This window comes from Gopherus flavomarginatus, chromosome 19, assembly GCF_025201925.1.
Source record: "Gopherus flavomarginatus isolate rGopFla2 chromosome 19, rGopFla2.mat.asm, whole genome shotgun sequence".
Lineage (NCBI taxonomy): Eukaryota > Metazoa > Chordata > Testudines > Testudinidae > Gopherus > Gopherus flavomarginatus.
The window spans coordinates 5,655,326-5,680,854 of NC_066635.1; the positions used below are offsets into that span (position 1 = coordinate 5,655,326).

A 25,529-nucleotide genomic window follows, 5' to 3' on the forward strand; every position below is an offset into this window, starting at 1 on the left:
AAACTTCCCGCCTCCCAGGCGCTGACAGACACTTCCGGCAGCTTAGACCCCGCCCCCTCAGCGCTGCTCTGACGTTCCAGAGCCCCGCCCCCCCAGCACAGCTTTCAGGTCCCAGAGCCCCGCCACTGCCGGAGTCAGCTGACCCGTGACCCAGACGGGGCGCTGTGATTGGCTGCCAGGAAGGGTCAGTGGGGTCGGAGACCAGCATGGCGGAGCGCCGCGTGGAGCCTGGGGGGAGTGGGCGGAGCTAGCTGAGCCGCCGGGCGGGGGCGGGGCAGGCGGGCCGGGCTGAGCCGGGCGGGAGCGGGCTGACCGGCCCGGCCCCGGCCGCAGCCCCAGCCGCAGCCGCACTAATGAAGAGCTAAGGGAAGTAGCTGGTTTAAACGGGCTCCGAGGTCCAGCTCCTGCTCTGGGGGGTGTCTCTGCTTCGGGCTGGCGGGGTGCGTGGGGCACAAGGTCGCTCCGGCTCCCTGCTGCTCACTCAGCCTGCGGCCACTGCTGCACTACAGCCGCCCAGCTCACCGCTGCAGGTACACAGGGCCCGAATGTATAAGATCTTGGAGTTAGGCTGGGGAGGAGAGAAGGTCTGGGAAGGGTCTGCTCAAGTAGAGAGAGCACTGTCTAAAACAGGGATACTCAGATTGAGCTTCGAGAGCCACAGGGGTCTCTCTTAATGTGTCTCCTGTGGCTTTGTAGCACACGCTATTAAACCATTGTGTAACCTAATTATTAACCAATCAGGATGCTTTTACTATGTTATTAACCAGTTGTGGTTGATAAAACAACACAGGGTCAGTCATTTTGCTGTGAAAATATATAAAATATTTAAAAATAGGAAATGGAAATAATGAATTCATACTACTGTGGCTCTTCTGGGTAATGTTGATTGTCAGTTTGGCTCCTGAACCACTGAGGTCTTAGTATCACTGGTCTAAAAATAGCATTTCAGTTTCAGAATTAGAATTAGTGGTGCTTTTTGCCACAGAAAGTAGGTTATGTATTGGAAGAGTGAGATGTGCCTACAGCAATGATGAGTGAAGTATAGTCTGACCTGGTATTGCCAAGGTTTTGTCTTGGTTCTGACCAGGGTGTGATAATGTAATCTTCTCTCTGAGCTGATTCTGGTTACATTAATCTAGAATTAACTATTCTTCTTTCTTTGGACACTAAATATTTTTATACATCCTTTAAAGTGATTGATTTATGTTTCTAAGCAGCCATCCTGACAGGAGCTATTAGTGAGGGAAAATGAGGAATCCAGTGTTCACTTCTTATATAAAGCTTTACTCAAAAAATGAGTTAGTGCAATCAGTTATGTTGGGACCACTGCATGCTGACTTATTTCTGAGGATATAGTGAAAGCAGGTTACATTCCTAAGTTCTCTCTTTTTCTTATTATGAGGATGACCTATTGAATCTTGGATGTTCTTCCATTTTATTTACCTTTTTATAAAATATGCAAACTTAGTTAAATTGTAAATGAGTAAATTATGCAATAGCTATTAATGAGGCCTTTTTAAACTATGTTCTAATTCAGCTTTCATTTTTTTTTTAGCGCTGGGTAATAGTTTCATGTTCAGATGTCTGTTCACGTGGAGCACAATGGACTAATTGGAGCATCAAATCCAACACAGTATCTTTGTAAGACTTGGGTGGGGATTGTAGAGCAATACTGAACGCTTAAAAGATGTAACCAGTTAAGTAAAGCCTGCTTCATTAGAAAGAGATACCAGGGTAGAAAAAGATTTATTATTTTTCTACTTAAAACAATTATTGAATGCAAATACAGACTGAAGGTCCAGTGTCATTTACAGTAACTCCTCACTTAATATTGTAGTTATGTTCCTGAAAAATACTACTTTGAGTGAAATGATGGTAAGCAAATCCAATTTCCCCATAAGAATTAATGTAAATTGTGGGGGATTAGATTCCAGGGAAATTTTTTTCACCAGACAAGACATCATATTCATATACTGTGTGTGTGTAATTTTTATATTACACACACAGTATAAGTTTTAATACTGTACACAGCAATGACGACCGCATGGCAGAGAGAGACACACACACACACACACCATGTGTAAGAGAGAGAGCTGTGCATTGCCCCTTTAGGTACACTGACCCCACTCTTAAGTACATTGTTGGCAGCAGCTGCTGTCTCAACTTGCTGATCTACTTAAAAAGGCAAGCTCCCTTCGTCCTGAGCCCTGTCATGGCCCCCTGCTCTGTGGGGAACTTACGTGGGGGGGGCTGCTGGTCCACCCTGTTTCCAAGCCCCACCAGCTAGCTCCAACAGGCTGCTCTTTCTGCAAGCAGTGGACAAAGCAGGCGGCGGCTGAATAACATTATAAGGGAGCATTGCACAACTTTAAATGAGCATGTCTAATTGATCAGCAACAAAACAACATTCACTGGGATGACTAAGTGAGGAGTTACTGTACTGACTTTGAAATTATATAAATCTTAGATCATGACACTAATGAATCACTGACTTAAAATTAACTTAAAAGGTTCAAAGTCCATAGGACTAAGCATAATTCAACAGAAATGTCAGTGATCAGTCATGGGCTGCAATAAGGAGACAAACTGTTTTCTTCACTTCTGCTAGCTGAGAGTGAGCAGCGCTACTGGACACCAAAAGATCCTGGAAAAAAATTAATCCTAAAACCACCTTTTCAATAAACACTCTAGCCCCAGTCTGGTAGCCTTTATTTACATGAGCAGTTGTACTGGAGTCAGTGGCACTATGTTTGTAGATTTGTGTAATCAAGCCTTCTGGGACTGGCCATGTTGTAAGGTTGTATTATTCTCCTGGAGCACCATGGTTATCAATTTTTCAGAAAAAATGTAACAACTGTTGGGAAATATTTGCTGAAGCAAGATGTAATGGATGATATGAATTAATTCCAAATCTGAGCTATATTAAAAAGGCTTGTAAAATCTACTTAATCTTGAATAATCTTTCACTGAATGTCTTTTTTTTTTTCCCCAAATAAGGTGTGTTTGCATGAGCTCACTTAAGCTGGTGAAGTGTCTCTATTTGTAGATCCCATAGTATTTGTGGAGGCAGCAAAATGAGCCTGCCTTCCTATTAATATGCCTCCAAAGGTAGAGGTAGCCATTAGCACTGGTCTGGTATCTAAAGTGATGGCTTTTCATTTTAACAGTGTACAGGAGTTAGGGACCCTTCTTGGGCCTCAAAGGATTAAAAAAAAAACTTGGCTCTTAATGTGAAAAGATTGTACAAGTTCTTTGCAGCACGTTGTTAGAAGGCTAAATTGCTGTTTCTGTAATGTATTGTAATACCATACCAGCTAGGATAGTCTACTGCTGCCCTCTGTTGTTTCAATAGAAAACAAGGTTCACACTTCATGAAAAGCTACTCCTTCCAACTGGCTAAAATGACCTGTGCTTAACTAGATCAACCAAAGTGCTGTGGAAGCAGGAATCACCTTAAAATCACCACTAGCCAATTTTGATCTCTAAGCAGGCTGATTATCGAAGGAGACATTTCAGTATGACCAAATGGACATAAGGTGCTAAATGAAGCTATACTACACCAGTCCTAATTAAAACTGGCAAACTGCAGCCTAAGTCTTGGCTCCTCTTGAGTATGAGGACACTGCTCCCTGATTACAACTTCCACCATGTGTGATTTTACTATGACCTTTGGGTCTCCACCAACTGTCCATATATTATGATGAAAGCAGCTACAGTCTGATTCAGTTCATGCAAATACAAACTTTCAGATCAGCAGTTTGAGTGGTTTAAACCATTAGATAACAGAAGTGGAATAAGTCTAGTTGGGTCCTAATTCCCAGTATCATGATAGATAGGAAGGAAGAGAGAAGCAGCTTTGCAATGTCAGTAATCACTAACAGATTTGAGGATATATTAAATAAAGCAAGTCTGAATCGGCACGGTTCCAGTTCTATCTGGCTTCAGTCACATATGCTCAATAAACCCAATTCAGACAGAGGGCATCCTTTCCCAGGCTTGGGCTAGTGCTGCCTGGCTTGCTAACGTCACCCCTGAGTTGTCCAAGGGGAGATTTGGGGAAGGTGGGGGGTTAAATTTATGGCAAATTGTCATGAATTGTGGGTCTAGCCCCGTTCTGTAATGCTCCCTTGTGAATGCCAAGATTGAATAATCTGGAAGCAGAGCTGGGGAGAACATGATGAATCTTAGGAACCTAGAAGATGCCAGGCTGGAACTGAGTAGTGGTTTATTTAGGGCTGTATCTGCCTTTGAAAGTGTTCAGCACCAGAGCCTTCTGGTTGAGAGTCTCAGCCTAGCCCTAGCATCTCAGAATTGGATAGAGCAGCATTTAAGGCAGCAAAAACCCTAGTGCTACTTCTGAACCTAGTGTTCAAATGTGCCTTAGAGCCTGATTACTCTGCTAATAAATGGTCATTGTACCTTTTGCTGCCCTAGTAATGTGTTATACACAGTCCAGCTGGCACAAAAGTTGTGTTCCAGTACAAAAACCTAGAGTATACAGTGCCTGAACCAATTATGGATCTGCTTTGTAAGAGTCAGTGCCATGCACTCCCTTCAACTTTCAGGGGAGTACAGCTTAACAAGGTGCTGCAGCTCTGTAGCATAGCCGGTGATGGGGCACCTTTGGTGACTCTTTACATAAGTGTAGACACAGCGATAACAAAACACAAAGCCAGATGTAGAGAGGACTGTGTCGTTGGCTCGGATTTTGCGGCACAAGGGGCACACTGTCTTCAGTTTTGGTAAGAGAGGTGAGCCCGTGCTGTAGTCCAGGTGTATGGGTGGCGGAGGAGTAGGCAACGCAGTCAATGATTTGATGGTCTCCTGGTTCTCAGATGAGTACCACCAGTCCAGAAACTGCAGGAAGAACACGCCCACGGAAAGGCTGGTGGAGAGGGATAAGGCAACTCCTCCCAATGCTTTTTTCACTGCTGATTGCACTTGCTCCTTAATGCTGCAGCAGGGAGAAAAGGTAGAGACAGAAAATTTACACAGGGTGCTAACTAATAGTGCTGATAGACAATAGTGCAGAGGCAGTACCCAACTGCATACCAGAGAGAGACTTCAGGGCTAGTCAGTACTGCTTTTTAAAAAGATACCTTGTTACAAATGTGATGTTTACATTCTTTAGAATCAACTGAGGAAAGGAACAACAGGTATTTTAGGGAGGTGTAATTTGGTGCATGGAACTTTTTTTAAAACTTGGAAGGTAGATCCAGACCCACTGAAGTTCTTAGGTGGAAGGAGTGGGGCTGAGAAGGATTGAGGTACAAAGGAATTAACCTATGGTTTAGTTTCAAAGCAGGCTCGGGTTGGGAGTGTCCAGAACTCATTGCCTTCTGGTCAGGATTTCTGTAGAAACAGAAATGCTAGTCCCCTTCCACTGGCAGACAGTTGGTCCCACTCACCCACTTTGGTGGAAGTTTCAGAAGACTACCTAAGGATTGAACAGGTCACAGAGACTGAATTCCTGCAAGTTAAGGCCGTTTTGGAACCAGGGACCTCTGAAGTTAACTCTGACAGGCAGGCTACTAGACTCTGCTCCCCACTTCAAAGAAGTTCACATTGAGGTTTTAAATATAAAAGGAAACATTTGACAATATTAGGAGCCCTGTTTGAGGTCCATACGGTACCTCTTAGCACTGAGACAGTTTTATGCTAAAGCACCATCTGGGAATAGAAAGCCCCAAAGATTCCCACATGAGACTGCAATAATTCTAAGCTGTATTTGTCTGGCTCCTTTCTAACTCACCTGTGAGCTGGCTGCTGGCTTGCAGTACCTACTGCTAGTTTCTGCTCCAACGCCTGGATGTCCTCTGCTGTCAGCCTAACCAGGCGTACACCAGCCAGGCCCAGCAGTGGGGAATGATTCTGAGCCTTACCAAGGATATAGCACAGCTGCTGGCTGAGAAACCAGCCCTCCCAGGCCATGTTTACAAAGGGATAGGCTGCTAAAAAGGCCCTGTAAAAGCGCTTCCAGGAGGATGATGGAGGATGGATGGAATATTCGTCCTCTTCCCTCAGGCTAGAAACCAGTTTCTCCAACTTTGTTTTCAGATAAGGAATGAGAACCAACAAGAGCAGAGACTTCCAGTGTTGCTTCTTTGGCAGCCCAGCACTGGCCAGCTGATGCAGCCCCTTGTTGTCTCCCACCGCTATCCTCTTTAGGCCATAGAAGTTTTCTGAAAAAGAGGCACTACACCTGGACAGAAAATGCTGCTGGAGCAACAGATCCAGGAGGGTGTAGATCTCATCAAACCAATGCCAGAGGAAGCCATAGCGGCCAGGGTTGGATTCAGCAAGCACCTAACATAAGATACAGGGAAGGAAATGGTGTCAAAGAGCCACTCAGTTAAAGCAATTATGGCCTATGTATCCGGTATAAGAAATGGTTCAGAAACAGAGACTTGAGCAGTGATCAGAATAAGACACTAGCTAATAGAACTTTGGCCCCATGGGGAAAATTAAATCCTTCAGTTTGCTACCAGCATACGACTGGCAATACTGTATCTATGTGTGACTTTAGCCAGATGTGAATTCCAGGGGTGAAAGGTGAGTAAAGGGCATTTCACAGGGGACATGGTAGTGATCTCCCTCAAACACTGTCTGCGTATGTATCCTTGCTGAGCTGGAGACTCAGATGCACTGTATATATTTGTGTTTTCCCTCCATGAACATTTGTTCGATATAAATGCCTTAGTACTCCATGTCTGGAACTAAAGTAGCATTGTCAGCAACAGTCCAGGCAGAAGGACTTAGATCTGGGCACTCATCCCTTTGTGTGCTAGAGAAAAAGGTGATCTAAGCACAGAGCCAAGACCTCATGAGTGCCAGTCAGCCCTAGTTCTGCTTTTGAGCTCATCTGTTTCTTTGGACAAGCCACTTTACTTCACTGCTTGAGTGTCCCCAGCTGGAGAAAACATTTCCCTCCCTCACAGGCTTGCTGAGAGGATTAGTTAATGTTTGCATAGTGATCTGAAGATGGGGAATGGTAACCCAGTGCACTAATTATATGCAATTTCTCCCATTCTTCAACAGCACAAAAGAAATGTCCTGTACCTACCACAGGGCAACTTGCTTTCCACACAGAGGAGCCCTTTAATTTTATTTCTGGGAGTCCAGCGTTCTCAGCTCCTGTGCCATTATAGCAACAGCAGTGGAGAGAGGTTACAATCTGTGTGCTATACTGAGCTACTGCACCTGCTCAGGCACAGGAGTTCTATATAGCACTTTGCCCTTTTATAGCACCTTCCATTTAATGATCACCAAAGTGCTTTCCCAATGTTAATTAATTAGCTCTCCCAACCTCTGTGTGAGGTATGTATTATCCCTCATTTTACAGACAGAAATTAAGTGACTTGCTTAGGGTCTATGGAGAGTCAGTGTCAGAGCCAGGAATAGGATACTGATTCTGCTTTAATCATTAGCCTGTACTGCTTCTCATGGATAGGCTAACTGACACCAAGCACATGCCTGGCACATTCAAATTGTGATTCATCTTGAACACTGTCACTTATTTTCAGAATCATGACACAAAACACTTTGTCTTCTAAGGTTCAATCCATAACACATGTTTATGATGGAGTAGTAAGCCCCTGCCACTAGGTGTTTCCAGTGAAAATACTGGCATATGCCCTTCCTTGAAATAACACTGCTGCAGTACATTTTGTAAATGCAATCGAGTAACGCAGTCACTGAGACTTCAATGCTATAAGCAGAAGATGCTAGGTGGAGACATTAGAAGGTACTATTCCCCCTATGAAATACACATACCTTTTAACTGGGCCTAATGGAACACCAGACTCACGTGATGCTATATTTTATATGTTCGCATTTCTCGTGCTCTATGGATGCCACCTCCTCCCTAAAGTGGGGGGAGGGGAGGGGGCCTCTTTACCTTGACCACATGCTGAAGTGCAGGTCTCACTGCTGACATCAAGCTGTCCTGGGCCACCACTTCAAAGATGGAAGGCCTGTCATCGCTGGCTGAAGCAGCGGTGAGATGAGCCCCGTGCTCCGCCATGGCTGCCTCCGTGCAGAGGGATCCTGCCCTCCCCGCGGTAGCTGGGACAAAGGAAACAGGAGGGGGGGGGGTGTTTTCATGCTCAAAGTCCTTCCCAGCCCAAGGGAAAGGGCTGCGGGCTGAGCAGCTGCTGTGACGCTGGCGTCTGTGCCCCCCACGAGGGACCTGGGGGGGCACCGGCGCGGGGGGGGGGCTGGGCTGGCTCAGCGGAGGGGTGAAAAGGGGTGAAAAGCGCCATGGAAACAGCCTTGGCGAGCGGCCCGGGGGGGGGTCCGAGATCGGGGCGGTCTCGCTCTTGGACCACGCTCCGGGGGGGGGCCTGGGTCTCACCTGCCCGGCCCCACACTTACCCCAGCGCCTCTCCCGGCGCGTTCCGCTCCCCACTTCAGAGCGGGCCCCGGAAGCGGGAGCAAGAGGCGACGCTCTGCCCCCCAGCCGCGTCTCTATGGCCTCGGCGGCACGGACACTCTAGGCGGCGGGAGGGGGGAAACTCTATCGCCCTGAGTCTTCCGAGCCGCCCCGCTTCCGGTTCCCGTCCCCAGCCGCCGCCTCCGCAGCGGAGTGTGTGTGTCTCCCCGCCCCGGTGAGTGTGGGCCGGCCCCGCCCGCTCCACGGGACAGGCCCGGCGGGGGGAATCGGGGCGCAGGAACGGGAGCTGCCCCGGGCGGGTCCCGCCGCCCTTTGTTCCCAGCCCCGCCAGTGCCGGGCGGAGCGATTGGAGCCTGCGGCCCCTCGCCGGGCATCTGGGCTGCCCCCAGAGCGGCCGTGGGCTTCAGGGGGACGCGGGGTCCGGGGCGGCCTGGGGGGTCGCGGGGGGCCTGGCGCCGGCTGCCGGGGTCGCCGTGAGGGGGCGGAAGCTGGGAAGAGGTGGGTCGGGGGGAGGGAGCGGGCTGGGGCTGGGGCTGGGTCACTCACTGCTGCCAGCCCCAGGCCCCCCCGCTAACACCCCAGGCCGCCCTGGACCCCACGCCCCCCTGAAGCTTGGGCCCCCCCGAAGCGCATTAAGCCCAAACATTGGTGGAGCCGGACCCTCGGTCCTAAATTTTGATGGAGCACGGGCACCGCAGGCCCATATAACTCGTCGCCAATGCCCAGCCCCACTCGGACCATCCCTCGCCACCCAGGAGCTGTTCCTGGGTGGGTGAAGCGCACACAGCTGGGTGGGCTGGCCCAGCGCTCAATCAGGTTAAACCGGGGCTGTTTCCTAGGGAGATTGGGGACCCACCCATTGATCCAGAGCATGTCTAGCTTCTGTGTACCAGCTGGGACTGTTCCCATTCCAGAGTTCCCAGATTAATCATCCACTCAGATTGTCTCAGTCTGAGACTTTTCCCTTTTAGACTTTAAGAAGGTGAGTGTTGTCACCCCTGAGATTAACCAGGGCACAAAACTAGATAGGGCTGTAGATTGCTGTTACAGAGTTTTGGGTGATCAGGGTTAGTGTTCGTCAGTTACAAGACCCATCTTTCTTTGAGGCTATTGTGCAAGACTGTTTGTCTCTGGATGTAGTGATTCCTTTATTCCTGCTATACTCACTGAATTAGACACATCTGGTTCAATCTAAATCTGAATTTCAAACACTTTAAGGAACAACATGCTGGTGCTAGATGAGACTGGAGCCTACTCGGTATTTTCTTGTCATGTTCTTGTTCTTATCTGGGAGTGAACTGTAAACCTTTTGTTGCAAACCTCAAAACCATTCCCAATTTACTTGTTCCGAGTTTAGCAGGTGCTGGTTAGACACTGGGCTCCAGGATGACAAAGATGAGCTATCATTACTTTACAAGCTCGGTCATCTTTAAACATCCCTCAGTTCTTGCTAATAAAAATGGCTGTTTTCCATCTTTAAAAATGTTTCAGCTTTCCTCCTGTTTTGAATTGTGCAGAAAAAGCTGGCATTTCCTTGACAGTTACTTGAAACCATTGTCATTTGTGAATCACTTCTCTCGGGTCTCTCTTTGTTTCTTGGGTTTCACCTGAGACTAGCTGTGCCCTGTAATGTGTTTGCTTAGTAAACCAGATTATATGAGTACCACTGGGAAATTGCCTTTGACAGCATGTGTGAAGCTTGCTCAAACACAGAATGAAGCAAAATACTCTGCATCCTGGGGAAAGGCAGCCTTGCATTGTATTTGGAATATTGTAGCTGTGGTACTTATTAAAATAATAGTGTTAAATGTTAGTTGTATCTGCCAAATCAGAAGGTCATTAAGACATGTACTGTGACTAGATTTAAATAAGAGCGGAGTAATTTTATGACTGCTAATGACATTGTAGCTGAGCAAGCTAAAATAATAAGGGTAATGAAATCGCAGGCTTAAGGGCATAAAGGTCACCTGTAAAGTTTAGCAACGAATTTTCTTCTTCTGTGTTGCATTGCAGTTAGTTAAATGTGTATTGTTGAGTTTCTGGCCTTTCCTTAAATAACCAGGTATTGGCCATTATTAGAATACCAGACTGAATCAGTGCAGGGTCTGGCTGAGGTGATAGACCCTGTGTGTAAGAAAACTTAAGCATAGTGAGAACTACATTAATTCTCATAAAACTGGTAATGTGCCCATTACTTTAGTAAATGAAAGACATTTAAGTTCTCTTTCAAACTAGGCTAAAATCCTAAGCAGTGTGTCAGCAATAACATTGCAGCTGCAGGTAGGCTGCATTTTTAATTATGAAATGAGACTTGTAGCAACTTCCTCTCTTGGAAAGCTATGGGGATTGCTGCCAAGACTGGTGAGCTCCAGGAGATTAAATTCAAAATGATGCTATATCTCCCCCCCCCACTTTTTTTTTTTTGAGTATCCTTCTCTGTCTCTGTTTTCAAAATTACCTCTTGTGTTGCTGTTCCCAAACACAAAGTTAGCCCAATGGTAAAGCAGTAGCAGAACCAGAACGAACAATCCTGATCAAGGTCACCCTGCTGCAGCTGCTGGGCTGAGGGTAGGTACACCTGCAAGAGCACCCTAGACAAGATCTAATGAGGATTGCTGTTTCCCACTCCTTGGCAGCTGGACAGGATTACAGCTGTGCCTAGAGTCTCCCACATGGAGAAAACAGACAGTGACCAGAATTATCTCATTACTTCTGCTGTTACTACTCATAGTAACTTTACTGCTGAAGCAAGAGAAACAACAGCATTAAGCATCATCTGGAGGCAAAGGAGAATAGATAAGCATAATATGAGGGAAGGAGGTATGGTATGATAGGACCAGAAGCTCCAAAAGGATGTGTTTAGTATGGTGGGGGATGAACAGCACAGACAGGAAGTGGTGCTGGTCTGCTATTCTTTTGGGACAGAAAGAGTTCAAAACCAGATTTGTTCCCTTGGGCCAGCAGGGCCTGGGAGCTCTGTGGAGGCAGCAGAATCAGCCCATGGGGAAAAGCTGTCTTGTTTGTTTTGTAGCCAACACTTCAGGCTGACAGGAGGAGGGCACAGGCTCAGTCTGTTACATGGGGATCCACATCAGTTTTTCAGCTGAGGAAGAGTCATTAGGAAGAACAGAGGTGTCCCTATCCCAGGAAAAAAGGAAGAGTAAGAGTGAAATAGGGGCTGGAGAGAGAGAGAAGCAGCAATGAGTGGAGATAGGGAGAGCAAGAGAAATGGAGAAGTCAGAAATGCACATAAGACAAGAAAGGAGATCAAACAATAACAGGAAAGGAGAGAGAGAAAAATTAGGAAAGGAGTTGATTGGATAATTATAGGGGCAAGTTATATTTCAGGTTTTTGGCTCTGATACTAATTTAATAATCAAAAGAAATAAGACTTCTTTCTCCCATGCTTGTCTTTTCCCCAGGTACTAATAGTTTGTGGGAGAGTCTCTTTCCTCCCTGGCTGTCACCAATCACATTTAAAAAAAAAGGTGAAATGGATTCTACATTCTTCCTGATATGTTTGTGACGTCCCTATAATTTGTACATGTTGTTGGTAATCCACTCCGTTTTGTGAAACAAAGAAGTGCGAGTAGTCGGGAAGCCATTCTGACTGGAGTCCTATAGTAACAGACCAACGTGTCCCCATGCAACCTGGTCCTCATGACCAACGTACCTATAACAGCAAACCGGCATTTGCAGTGCAGCCCTACAGTAACAGGCCAGCGTCCAGATAGCGTGGTAGTGAGATGGAAAATATTTCAGCTTCAAGTTTCCACAAGTTTCTTGTAAAACACTTTTTTAAAAAGTGATGCTTTGTGTATGAGGAATGAGGAAAAACGATTTTTTGATGCATGTGGGGAAGGGTCTGTTTTGCGGTTACTTCTGTGATGCAACCCCAAAATGCACCAGTAGGGGGAGACTACCCTTTCCTTACTTATGTCCCTCCATTGTCTGAAATGGGTTGTTCTGAAAGGTGAATCTGTTTCCATAAATGAACACTTCTTAAATATAACCTCACTTATGAGGGGAGGAGGTGAAAGAAATATCTGAAGAACACATAAAGGTCCTCTCCCTCAGTATAATTAAAAACATCCACACCAGGGAGGATTGAAAGAGTAGGGTGGGAGATTGTTGAACCCCTTTTCTGCCCTATCAAAAACAAACTGCTGTGTTTTGCCAGCAAACTTCAGTTGAAACTTCCTCGATTTAAAAGAAGTATTTCCTAAGTTACCTCACTAGTTGGTGCGGCACAAAGGTTATATGTACAGAACCCTTTTTCCCTTACGATATTCCTACCAAGCCTTGTTTCTCTGCGTGGTGTAGTTTGCATAGTGGTTGACAGCAATTGCAACTTCTATTCACATGTTCATTGTTCTTGCAGGTGTGCTAAGGAATCAGAACCATGACGGACTCCAAGTATTTTACAACCAATAAAAAAGGTTAGCTTTAAACTCTTACCAAATATTGCAGCTTCCTGGAGATGCTGGCTGGCTGTCATTTTAAAGTGGCTTTTTTGAACTCCACTTGGAAGAATTTGTGCTCTCCTGTTAGCTTTGTCCCCATTTCTCCTCTCAATCATCCAGGGAGAAGTTCTTCAAAAGTAGGCCATGAAAGAGTCACTGAGCCCATCCTTCCCCCTTTTCCTCTGGTAGCATCAAAAGGCAGGACTGAAGTGCTGAATAGTTTTGCAATGCGCAAACTCAGTGACTCAAATTATCTTTCCTGACTTCCTGATTTTCCGGAGCATCAGGGAAGCAAAACTTGGAGATTTGAAATGTACGACTTGTTTGGAGGTTTAGGGCTGGATTGAGGGTTCAGGACCATGGACAGTTGTCCAGTCAGACAACTAGACGTGTGCTTGGGTTGGGTGGCAGGAAAGAATAGGCTTGAAGGGTCTGGGTGTTTATACGTGCACATTTTTAGCCATTTGGAAGGCTTGTTATGAGCTCACAACAGACTCTTCTCTAAAAAGTTGTGGGTCCTCTCTTGCTGCCTTCTCAAAATCCATGGAGAAATCTACCAGAAGAGCCAGATATCCAATTCATCCATCCCCCAACCAAACTCCTTACCCCTGTGCTCCACATGACTTTACTGTAACCATTGGTGTCACTTAGCCCTAGTGATCATCCGTAACACCTTGTTGAAAGAGATGGTGTTTCTGAAATATTGTGGATCATGGGTATAAAGTAGCCATGATGCACACTTCAGGGAGGCGTTCCCTTACTCCACCACTGTGGAGTCATTTGTCTTACTCTTAAACTCTGGCCTAAGAGACTAGCAGTAAATACAGACCATTAACTCCAAGCCCTCCAAACTCTGCCTTTTCTATGGACGTTAGTGCTGCTGATCCTGCATTTTGTTATGGCTGCAGATCGGAGTCTGGGTTGGGGGAAGATGTTGATTTTTGTCTCTAGCTCCTTCAACTGTGTCAGAATGTTTAAATGTTTCTGTTGAATGATCCGTATTGCCATTTGTGTTGCCATTATGCTTCAGAGTGAACACCCTATTGAAACAAAATGAATTGATGTCTTTTTAAGAGCTTTTCTGCGCAAGGAGACTCAGGAAATTGAATTCAGATTAATGAAAGGTGTGAATTTAAAATGGTTTAGTTAAACTGCAGTAAATCTCTGTGTGGATGTTATTACTCAGAATTAAAGAGGTCTTAATTTGGTGTTAGCTTAATTCACAGTAAATTCATCTAAACTGAATTAAGGCCACTTTAATTTTGAATAAGTGTGTCCACACGGGGATTTAATATGATTTAATATGATTACACTTTAGAAGTTAATTTGGAGCAACTTTCCTGAGTGTCCCCATGTAGATGAGCCCTTAGAGAGAAATGACAGCCCTCGCTTCAAATTCAGCCAGGTAGCAGGAAATTGGATCTCACTGGGATGGTTATAAGATTGCCATAACCTTTTTTAAAAAACAGAAGTGTGTACATTCTACAGAAACTGATGCAGACACAAGGAAAACACTGGTGCTGCATACTGGATCAGTCGGACTCTCAGACTTGCTCTCGATAAGAGTTATGAGCTGGATATCTTTCTCAGATGGCTGGCAATGGAAGCAGCCACAACATTGTTCTTCAGAACAGTAACTTCTGCTCCTTCCCAATGGCCTGCTTGAGTCATTGGCACTAGGGCAGGGAACATACTTTACTCTGTTAAACACAGTGTGAATTTACAGCATTATAAAAGTCATTTATAACGACTTAGCACCTTCAATGCATCGTTCTACAAGCCAATTCTTCTGCTGCTGCTACTGTTTCCTATGGAAACTATGGCTTGCTAACATAATGGCCCATCGTCGGAGGAAGTGAGAGGGCATATAGTTTATGACTATCATCTTTGCAGTTCATTCCTTTTTGACTTCCTGGTCGTGCCTGATCAAAGCTTTTGGCACTCAGTGTATTCGTGAATCAAACGGCACTTGCTAGGCTTCACAAACTGAGCTCATGTTTAGGGAGAAACGTAGGATTTATGTACCTCTCAGCATGCTAGGCTGCTTTGCCTTTTTCCCAGACATGCCGGCCTGCTAGGCTGTCCTAAAAATGTCATTTGGAATAAAACATCTTTACGGATATTGATTACAGTCTTCTTTTAAATGAGTTGGTATGAAATGCCAGGCAGGTTTCACTGGCCCATATCGCATTACTGGCTTTTAAACAAGATCAACGATAGTGCCTGATGCTAACGAATCCGTTTCCTCAGTGTGTTCTTTGTAGTTTTCAAATCCCTTGCCATATTTTGTTTGCGGTTTAGATAATTGCCTTCATTTCCTCCACCTGCAGTCTGGCATGGTGGAATCAACAGCACAACTTTCCGTCCCAAAGAGACTGTTGTCACATATAGACTCCTGGCTTGACCATTCCTTTTCCTATTTGAGCAGCGATCAAGAGAAACCAGAAAATCTGTAGGGACAGAAAATGCAGCTTTGTTCTCATAGCTGTTTGCTATCATGCTTTCAGATTGGAAATCCTGTTCCTACTCCAAAGGCCACGCTCAACCCCCTAAAAACATTTTTGGCTCTGCCAGATATTTTTAGACCCACACAAACATCTGGGAAACAGGCACCTCTCATACCATTCAGCTCTTCTATATTGCAATCATGGGCTCTCCAGGACAATCCTACAGTAGTTTGTCTGCATTGGTCTACGTGGAGCAAAGGTTTGGGCTAGAGTGCAGCATTGCCAGGGGCGCTTTGATCCTCCACGAAAGCTCACCCCTGATGTTACCCTTGACTCCTGCTGTGCTGTGTGTCCTTCTAGGTGGCTTGTGGTTTCTGATGATAGTGATGCCTACTCTGGGAAATCAGCTGCCAGGCAGAGAAGGGTTTGCTTCCTTTCCAAGCCAGGCTTGTCCTACAGCTGCTGTCTGACCAGAGTTAAGGCCTCAACTGATTTTGCACAAGGGTAAAGCTGGAAGAATTAATCTCAGGAAGGGTCTCTTCAGTTATTTTATAGGTGTTTTCTGAATCCAGGCATGATTCTTCCTTGAGTGTCTTTTGCTTGTTCTATCTTTTTGCCTGGTCTTTCTTTTCCCTCACCTGTTTTTTGGGTTTTTTTGTTTGACTAAAATTGCCCTTCCCTATTTTTGATGCTGCTGGTCCTGCCGTTTTTGTATTGCACTGTGATCTGTGTCATCCCCCCGTTCCCTCACTTGTGCTTGCAGGAAGCAACCAGTGACAAGAATGAAGCTAGGAAAGTCTGGGCAGAATTCTCTGCTAAGCTGAGCCACAATTTCATACATGTTCTGGTCCAGTGCCTCCCCTCTCTGCACCCTCGATCTTTTTGGTCCTTGTTATATGATAGTTTCTTTGTGCACTTTCTCAGCGGCTAATTTAGCGATGTGGTTTAGTGCCCTGGAAAGTGGTGAGATTCTGACATACATTGTGGCTTTTATTAGCATTTTTCTTTGTGGCCGTGTCCTCCACACCATTGCTAGAGCACAGATGATCACCTTATTTCTCTTGGCTGAACAGCAACCCCCAGACATCCTTAAGATCGCTTGCCAGGCTTAGGAGCTCATCAGCACTGCTGTTTAACTGGCAAATGGGGCTGAGCAATGTTGGAGCTCTGCTCCAAAGGCTAATCACTCTGACTCGTTGCTGGTTTCTTCTGCCCCAGGCTGTCAAATTTGGGCCTCCCATTGGGTGGTTTTCTATTTTCCCCAGTGCAGCTCGTGCTGCAGTTCTTCTGGGGCCTCCTATAACCTCATGAATCATCCACTAACCCAAAGATGATGGAAGCAGCATTTCAGCATTGATGGGAGCACAAGTCACTTTCCAGGTAACTCTAAAGCTAAATCCACTGGTTTCATGGAATTCAGACTGTTCTGTCTCCTTGCAGGAGAGATCTTTGAACTGAAGGCCGAACTCAACAATGAGAAGAAAGAGAAGAGGAAAGAAGCGGTGAAGAAGGTTATTGCTGCCATGACTGTGGGGAAGGATGTCAGGTAAAGGCTTTTTCCCTCTCCCATATGGTCTCCAACTTCATTATCTCCTGTGTTGGGAGCCTTTCTGTCCTGAAACACTGTGATAGCGTTTGAATTCACACAATCATTTGGGAGGTTTGATGGATTCTGAACATCTGGAAACCTTGTTACTAATTCTGACCCAGTTACAAGTGAAATGCATTTAGCTCTTATATAGCACTCTGCACCAGTTGGTCTCAAAGCACTTTATGAAAGAGGGCAGGATCATGCCCGTGTTGCAGATGGGGAAACTGAGGCACAGACTGGGGCAGTGTCTTGCCCAAGGTTACTCAGCAGGCAGAGCTCGGAATAGAACCCTGGTCTTCTGAGTCCCAGTCCAATACTCTATCCTGCTGATCCCCTCTTAATTTCTATGGATATTTGTCCATCATACTGTCCTAAACTGGGAATGAATGGGCAGTCTCTTCTTTGGGAAACTCCAGGGCTGGAAGAGTAGAGGCAGCATAGGCCAGGATCAAGTGCTTTATTTGATTGCTGGAAGGTGGTGATGGCGGTAGTTGGGAAGAAGCTTGCTAGCACTTTGCTTGGTTCAAACCGGTCCTAGCTCTTCACTTACATGGGCAATAAATTAATGCACAGAATTAAAAGTATTCTCCAGTGTCGGTTTGGCCAACGTCTTGTTAAACAAAACCTGTTCATAGTTTAGCTATGTTAGGTGTCTTATCTGGGCTGACATTTTTTTAATCCACTTGTTAGCCTAGATAGGGGGTTTGTTTTTAATTTAAAAAGGTAACTCAGAGGTATTGTTTCCAGATGAGTGTATGCCAGTCGCTATCAGACAAAGTTATGATTTGAACTAACAGTCATCAAACTAGGCCTTTGACACGGCATCAAACTCTAAAGAGGAATGCTTATACAAAAGACAAATAGCTATAAGTATTCTTGTATTGTCTTTGTCTTGTATTGTCTTTGCTTCAGTCCAGATTCTCCTGTATCCTGCAGTAAAGTCGTTATAATTCTGGGTTCATGATCTGTTGCCAGGGAAATGAATGTAAGGTTCCAAATTCGCATTATGACTTCACTGCAGGACAGCGGAGATGATGAACTGAAGGGACAGCGCCTTTCAAGTACCCCAAGGCCCATGACCCATTTGCTTTGAGATCTGCATAACTCACCTGAGAGATGCAGTAATCCAGTAAAACCTTCCTCTCAAGTGCTGCTTACAGATTGCTACTTGGCATTTATATGAGCTGTGGTTAAATCTCTTAATTGTTTTAGATTATACTGGGTTAAAAATTGGTTTACAGTTTCAGTCTAAATCAGTTCTCCTGTCCCCTACTAAACATTGTGAAGGGTTGCTCCGTTCCCTGTTGTTTCAGATGAACCCCAGAACTAGACGTGATGTTAATATTGTTCAGTCAACTTCATAATCAGATACGTCTTCTATAAGAGCATTTTATTTTACCTGCTGTAGGCACTGGTTTATATGAAAACACAGGAGGAGATTAAATGATTAAACTATTATAAAATCGTCTCCAAACTTTGTTTTGGGCGGAAAGTGCCCTCTGATTTGAACAGAACTTCAGACTTAACCTAGCCTCCGTTGATTCCACTGTCATGCGGTCAAACGGGTCATTTACCCTTTGTGCGACAGTTCATCCGACTTCTTTGCTTTCCCCTCCCTCCACTCTCCTTTTATCCAGCTCGCTCTTTCCAGATGTGGTGAACTGCATGCAGACCGACAACCTGGAGCTGAAGAAGCTGGTGTACCTGTACCTAATGAACTATGCCAAGAGTCAGCCGGATATGGCCATTATGGCTGTCAACAGCTTTGTGAAGGTAATTTGGCCCAGGGCTCATCAGAAAACAGCCTCATACAGTTCATGGCAATGTGCTTTGTTTGTCAGGTGCTTCTTCTAGGCTGCAGGTAATCTACGTACTTTTGTACTCCCCAGTCTTAGGGCTCGTGTGGGACTCCTGTGGGGGTGCAGGAAATTGAGAATTGCTTTGCTGTCTCAGACCTGAGGTCCCTCCAGTCCAGTATCCCATATCTGACAGTGGCAAGTGTCTGGTGCTTCAGAAGAAGCCGCATAAGCCTGGCAGTAGGTGGTTCTGAGAGGACCACCCAGAGTAAGTTTTACTGACCCCCATCAGTTAGAGGGTTGCTTATGTCCTGAGGCAGGAGGGTTTATGTTCCTTGTTCATGTCTTAACCTTTATTATAACTCTGGACTTTCTGGTTATCCATGGAAATGTCTAGTCCTCCTTTGAATCCCGCTAACGTCTTTTCCTCAGTACCTTGTGGCAATGAGTTCCCCAGGTTAACTGTACATTATAGACTGTCAGGATTGGAAGGGACCTCAAGAGGTCATCTAGTCCAACCCCCTGCTCAAAGCAGGACCAATCCCCAACTAAATCCCCAAACGGCCCCCTCAAGGGTTGAACTCCCAACCCTGGGTTTAGCAAGCCAATGCTCAAACCACTGAGCTATCCCCCCCATTTATTTAGAATAGTATTTCCTTTTATCAGTTTTAAATTACCTGCCTTTCAGTTTCATTCATTGATCCCTTGTTTTCTTGTGTCATCAGAGTAAATAAGAGTCTGATCCACATTTTTTGTACTGTTCATTATTTCACATACTTTTACATTTATATCTACATCTTCTAACACACTTGACTAAAAGAACCTGTTTCCTCGGTATACTGTGGCTTAATGCTCTAAATAGAATTGAATTGACCTGCCAACATCCATAAAGTACCAGTAAATAAGTCAGAGCATGTTTCTAAGCTTTTAGTGTGGCAGGAGGGTGTGAGCTTGCTGCTGCGGAGTGGGGGAAGGTGGGGGCACATTCAGAAGGGACATCTGCTTTCCAAGGTCAGCTGTGAAGGTGCAGCTCCCTACATGAGCAGACTCATGGGGCAGAATGTAGTTATCCATTATATCTTATTAGTGAGTGATGTAGCACTTTCTGACCTCTTTCTTTTCCTGCTTTAAAATTTCTCCTCTAATGTGTTATGAAGGGGGTGAATTTTGATGGGCAGTAACGTAGTTTGGAACAGTTCAGGCTAAGTCACCATCTTAGTTACAGTTCCTGACCTCCAGGAGTTGAATGCATCTGTCAGAGAATCACTTCCATGTATACATCTGAAAATCAGTCCCTTTCAGGTGTTTTTCCATCATAAGAGATTAAATAGTGCAAGGTAAGCGTGCCTCGTGTTGTTGGGGGCTTTCATGCTTCGGTCTTTTGTCTACTGAATTTTGAAACACTTTGTTAACAATATAGATTAATCCTGCTGGTAATTAGCAGAAACAGAGGCTGAATTTTTAAAATTGATTAAAATTATGTTGGTCTTGAGGTGCAAGATCAACTATGTCCAGTTCTGCACCCCACCCACCCACAAAAGCACTGCTAGGCTAAGAGATCTATGATAGCTAAGGTCTGATGCATTGCAAACTACCATGGCTGTGAACCCCAGTTCCATGGTGACACTATGTAGGACATTTATTTCTAGTTCTGGAGGTCTATGAGAAATTGGCTTGGAAGAAAGTCCCATTATGTTAATTGCCATCTTCCATCCACTTGAATTCTCACATGATTTTAACGGTCACTACCTCAAACCACCAGGGTTAGAAATCACTGTGTTCTAAGAATTCCCGGCTTTCACATGGCAAAAGCATTCCTCTCTAGCTTACTGTCCTTGAGATTGGGTGATCAAGTCAGCTGAAGCTGTGGGTGAGGAAAAACAAATGGCATTGAGAATATGACTTCACTATCTGCAAGCTGCCAGGGCTAGAAACCACTGAGAACCGATAAAGAAAGTTTTCAGAACCAGTAAGCATTCCCAGCCTTTAGTCCGGGACCGGAAAATTGCCTTTCTCTAGTGGGAGGACCCATTGTCTAGGCAGGGTAAAATCAGAATATCCTGATCCCAGCTTTCAGCAGCTATGGTGAAAAACATCAGTGGCTTGCTTTACAAACTCACTTGTTGCTGTTGCTTCCCTCTGCAGGACTGTGAGGATCCAAATCCGCTGATCCGTGCCTTGGCAGTTCGTACTATGGGATGCATCCGTGTGGATAAGATCACTGAGTATTTGTGCGAGCCACTCCGGAAGTGTCTGAAGGATGAAGACCCTTATGTGCGGAAAACGGCAGCTGTCTGTGTGGCAAAGCTGCATGACATCAATGCCCAAATGGTGGAGGATCAGGGATTCCTGGATTCCCTACGTGACCTGATTGCAGACTCCAATCCAATGGTAACGTATCTCAAATGCACTTCATACTTGTAACGGGGCAGGTAATCAGGAATCCTGAGAGTTCCTAAATGCTCTCAATGTCCCACTTCCTTATGGATGTGTCTACTGGGGAACATTCAGCCCCCATAAAGAGCGGAGAGTGGCTTGTTTCTCCAATACACTCACATTCTCAGTGTCTTTGTAGATTTTTCCACCACGTGAATCTTCCACTGAAAACCTTTATAGAAGTAAAACTTCAGTTTATGTCAGACCTTTTCTTGGTGTGTACCTCTGTCTCCATTTCCAAACCAGTTTAGCAAAATACTGCATTAAAGAGCCACACTGGAGTAAAAGGCATGTCAACTTGTTTGTTTGAATTTTTGAAGGGTAGAGGAGAATGAAAATACAATTTTGCTGTGAATCAGAACTTGTGCATGACGGGAGTCAAGAGGCAGGATTGGAAGCATATTGCAATATTTTTCTTTAATAGATTTACTGATTTGAAAAGACATATTGATCAGCTTTCTGGCTTACCCAGTCACCCTTTGCACTGCGGTGGTTATGAAACAGTGTCTGGTGCCTCAGTGGGGCTGGCATTGAAATCAGCCAGTGAGTCAGCTATCTCTGGATTCTTTCTCCCTGGCTGAGACTCGAGAATTACTCCCCTGCCCAGTTCTTCTTTCTCAGATAATGAACACAGATAAATTGGATAACTGTGAAATTCAATCTCGTTCTGTAATTGCCCAAGCCTACTAGGCAGATGGTGAAATGCTGCCACTGTCCTCTCAAGAGGCATCTCCTGTTTCTTTCTGAGACTGTGGGTTCTGTTGGCAATAACAATGGTGTTAAGCTGTGCTGACACTCAGGCTTGTTTTTGTCTTCCCTTCATTTCCGATACTAGCTTGTTTGAATTCAGAGTTGCTCCCTGAGAATGATGTGTTGGATGTTACCATCTGAGCTCTGCCAAGAGCTAGATGTTCCCGAGCGCGCGCTCTCTCTCTCTCGGTAAACCACTAAGAACTCTTCATTGGCACCAGAGATCATTTACCTGTTACACAGTTATCCCCAGCCTCCTTCCAGAAGGAATCGCAGCTTGGGCTCTGAGCTGGGAATGCTGTGCTGCTCAGCTCCTGCGAAGAGAGGAGCATGGTAGTGTCAGGGCCTCTTCAAGCCAGGTCAGGAGCTATACTCATTGACTCCTATATGAGTCATGTCCGGCTCTCCCAGCCTTGAAAACGGCACTGCCTGATGCAGGGCCGCAGGCAGTCCTGGAGCACTCCCAGCGCCATCACTGAGTTATTCCTCATTTTTAGTAATTTTAATATCTAAAGATGGGGCAGAAGGGGAGGAGATTTCCCAGCTAGACGGTGGCTCTTCAAGCCAGGCACTGAGCACCGTTGTGGGGACGTTTGTACTAAATGAAAACAAACTCAGGCTTTCCGAGGAAATTCAGAGCCGGTGCAGTTACAGGTACAAGTGAGATGCCATGAGATTGCTCCCTTTTCCCAGGACAAATAAAATTCTTGCCCTCGTGGGTGTTGCTGTCATGGAAGTCTTGCTTCTCTTTGTACTTGTATACGGTATACAGACAGAGAGCAGACTGACATCAATTGAGGGTCCTGCACTCTTTTATTGCTCTCCTGGGTCGGAGTTCATCAGCACCATTCTGTTGCCCTCTGACGGGTGCAAAAGGCTCAGCGTTCGTATCTTGCATATTCCTCAGTCAGAGTTAAAAATGTACCATAAAGTTTATACGATACCACATCCCTAATTGCTCTGTCTGATGCAACGGCAAGAAGAGACCTTGGGATTCTTGAGCTTCAGTGATTTCAGATACAGGGCCTGTACCTTTGCTGTGCAGGTGCCGATATCTACCAGTCAGGAGAGAGATCTTGTTTGTGTGGTACTAAACTCTTGTCTCTAGGCCTGTCCAAACCATTTACCGCAGTTGCTTTAAGCAGAGTGAAGAATTCTCTATAATCTTAGGAGAAGCTACAAGTTTCAGCACTTGCTTTTGAATGTAAATAAGTATTGTCTTTAACAGTTAAAACATGGGCATTACATTAAAAAAGCCCACAGCAGATAATTAACAAAAAAGCTGAATGAGGGGCATTTAGAGGAAGTGGCGTCATATCCAGAAGCCAACAGTGGTTAAGCCCGTAAACCCTCTTCAGTCTTTATTTAGAAGTGCAAAGGGACAGGCTAGCTGGATATTTAGGGAGAGGGAGTTCCTGCAGTCAAGGGGCTACCACAGCGGAGTCAGGGTATGATCTCTGTCTAGGAGTTCAGCTGTAGGCAACTGGTGTCATAGTGCAGATGTCCGTCAGGAAAAGGTTCAAGGAGGAGGTCTTGAATATAGCATAAAGAGAAGAACCTCTTAGGAAATTCATTGCTGCAAGGGTAGACCAATGAGTCTGGCTTCCCTCTTCTCCACCCTGTGGGTAGATGGCAAGACAGCTTTTCCAAGGTCAATAAAGGTGTGAAGGCATAGCTAAGGGGAAATGGTTTTCTCACCCAGTGAATGACAACTGCAGTTACTAGTAAGTTCTATGTCTAGTCAGAACTGGAACTTGCTAAATATCCCTTTTCTCTCCGTCGTTCCTGCCTGTTGCAGTTAAAGGGGAACATCAGCTTAAAAATTACAGCTCCTCCTCCTTTGAGTTTGCCTACTATAGCTACCAGTAACCCCTAAGATTGCTGTAACTGGAAAAAAGTGAGAGGAAAAACCATTCGCTTTTGTTTCCTATTGTTTGCTTTGTGCATTTGACAGTCCATGCCATAGTGTCAGTTTCACTACTCCCCCTTTTTAGTTAGTGTTTTCCCTTGTTTGTGTGGGTCTTTCAGTTATATTGTCATCGCAAAAAAGGCCGAAACATTGCTACCCCTTGTGGATGAGCGTGACTTGTGACGCTGGCCGTGTAGCCTTATAACTTCCTGTAAACTAGGCAGGGTTGGGTGTGCTCACAGTTCCTCTGTATCACAGATTTGCTTTATTGTTTTAATTTGTATTTTATCTGGAAACCACAGCCCTTTGTTCTACCACCACATAGAAAGAGAACGTACGTACGAAGACATTTCAGAACAGGCTTTGGAAATAGTTGTTATGGTATCTCTCTAACTCTGCTTGTGTCTTTGTCAGGGCTTGTCTTCCCTATGCAGCTAAATCAGCACTACTGCAATTGATGCAGCAGCGTCGATTTTAGCGGGTCAGGTGAAGATGCAGTAAGTCGATGGGAGAGACCTAAACCATCAATTTAACTAATCCACCTCAACGAGAGGTAGATTATGTCAACAGCGGACACTCTCCCGTCGATTGTAGCTTGGTGCAGACACCGCTTTAAGGCGATATAAGTTATGTTAACTTAAGTTAGATAACTTACGTAACAACTAGCGTAACTTGGATTGACGTACGGCGTTAGTGCTCCGCGAGTCCTGGTGCTTTGCTAACAACTTCCATCAGATCATACATGGCCCAACAGTAACAGCAAGGGGAATTTTTACTATGGATACTACACTTATGAAAAATTGAGTGCTATTGGTATGCTTGGCATGGTACATTAGGTTCCTTTGAAAATCTCAGAACTCATTTCTTAGGGTCTCCTCTAAAAGCTTCATAAACAATGAACTGCGTGGAAGAGAACCTTCCTCCACTATGCCTGTATCTGAAGGAAGAATGGCTGGAGACTTGACCCTGGAGATGCAGGCTTTCTTGGCATTTCAGATCTGATGGTTAGTCCACTTAAGCCACCACCTCCGGCTTACGTTATTGTTTTCCTTTAAAGCTGTGTCTTGAAACTAACAGGCAGGGGCTGCTCTCTAAGCGGCTTCAAGAATGGGAAGGCATTTCTAACTGCAGTGTTTTGAAGTTCTAGGCTTCCCAATTCCCCTGAGGGCTGTTATTTTTCTGGTGGAAAATCTGACCGCAGGAGCTCTCCCTGTTCTGAGGAGGCAGCCAGGCCTGTCATATCATGAGAGCAATGTGCAAGAGACAGCCCCTTGCTACTGCCTTTCACAGACTCCCCAGCTGTTCCTAGGATAGGTGGATCAATGTGCCAGGAAATGTATCTAGATTAGTGGCTGTAAAAAGTCAATGCTCTTTTTTTAATACGGTTAAGTGAATTATCAGGAGTGCTGAGGTATAGATTAATCCATCCATCTCATACAAGACAGCTCCAGAGGGGGAAATTATGCAGTAAATCTGTACATCAGCAGGGGTGCTGAGAGGGAGTCTGTTCATATACCTGGAACCAGGGTCAGTATTTATGAATAAAGATGGGGTGGGCGACAGCTTGAGAAACCCCACAGTGTCCGCAATCCTTTTCTTCAGTGCTGTTTCTAGGGACTACAGGCGTCCAGCAAGTTGGATAATCTCTTAATGCAATTCTTGCAGGAAGCAAGAAGAGACGTTTCTGCTGGTTTATGTATGTGAAAGTAGAATGGCATGAGCGTGTCCCTGCTCTCGGCTACTTT

At 45.2% G+C, this 25,529-nt stretch overlaps 2 protein-coding genes, 1 long non-coding RNA gene and 1 other non-coding gene across 6 annotated transcripts in view; 3 read left to right on the plus strand and 1 right to left on the minus strand.

The window, feature by feature from the left end:
• The first annotated feature begins 293 nt into the window (after window positions 1–293).
• Window positions 294–2,944, plus strand: LOC127037366 (uncharacterized). The gene is made up of 2 exons (XR_007770342.1): window positions 294–530; window positions 1,556–2,944. It is a non-coding gene; the product is annotated as an uncharacterized LOC127037366 (long non-coding RNA).
• LOC127037702 (Z30 small nucleolar RNA) lies at window positions 1,024–1,118 on the plus strand. The gene has a single exon (XR_007770443.1). It is a non-coding gene; the product is annotated as a Z30 small nucleolar RNA (small nucleolar RNA).
• Window positions 1,730–8,445, minus strand: PEX12 (peroxisomal biogenesis factor 12). Its single transcript, XM_050928954.1, has 4 exons — window positions 8,374–8,445; window positions 7,898–8,064; window positions 5,753–6,306; window positions 1,730–4,954 (listed from the first exon to the last, which is right to left on the minus strand). Exons 2-4 carry the CDS (start codon window positions 8,021–8,023, stop codon window positions 4,555–4,557), a joined length of 1,080 nt encoding a protein of 359 aa, XP_050784911.1. The 5' UTR covers window positions 8,024–8,064; window positions 8,374–8,445; the 3' UTR covers window positions 1,730–4,554.
• A 78-nt stretch (window positions 8,446–8,523) lies between these two features.
• The window catches only part of AP2B1 (adaptor related protein complex 2 subunit beta 1), a 98,036-nt gene continuing 81,030 nt past the window's right edge, over window positions 8,524–25,529 (plus strand). For all 3 annotated transcript variants that reach the window (XM_050928918.1, XM_050928920.1, XM_050928921.1), the window contains exons 1-5: window positions 8,524–8,606; window positions 12,774–12,831; window positions 16,743–16,848; window positions 18,531–18,666; window positions 20,835–21,080. In XM_050928918.1, the coding sequence (XP_050784875.1) occupies window positions 12,795–12,831; window positions 16,743–16,848; window positions 18,531–18,666; window positions 20,835–21,080 (525 nt within the window). In that variant the 5' untranslated portion in view covers window positions 8,524–8,606; window positions 12,774–12,794. The remainder of the gene's footprint in view (window positions 8,607–12,773; window positions 12,832–16,742; window positions 16,849–18,530; window positions 18,667–20,834; window positions 21,081–25,529) is intronic.

Excerpts from the sequence above, each read along its gene's own strand:
- PEX12 (XM_050928954.1), bottom strand. The coding sequence starts at position 8,023 with ATGGCGGAGCACGGGGCTCATCTCACCGCTGCTTCAGCCAGCGATGAC. Across the intron at positions 6,307-7,897 it reads CACTTCAGCATGTGGTCAAG|GTGCTTGCTGAATCCAACCC; the intron begins GTAAAGAGGCCC and ends ATCTTATGTTAG. Across the intron at positions 4,955-5,752 it reads AGCCAGCAGCCAGCTCACAG|CATTAAGGAGCAAGTGCAAT; the intron begins GTGAGTTAGAAA and ends TCCCTGCTGCAG.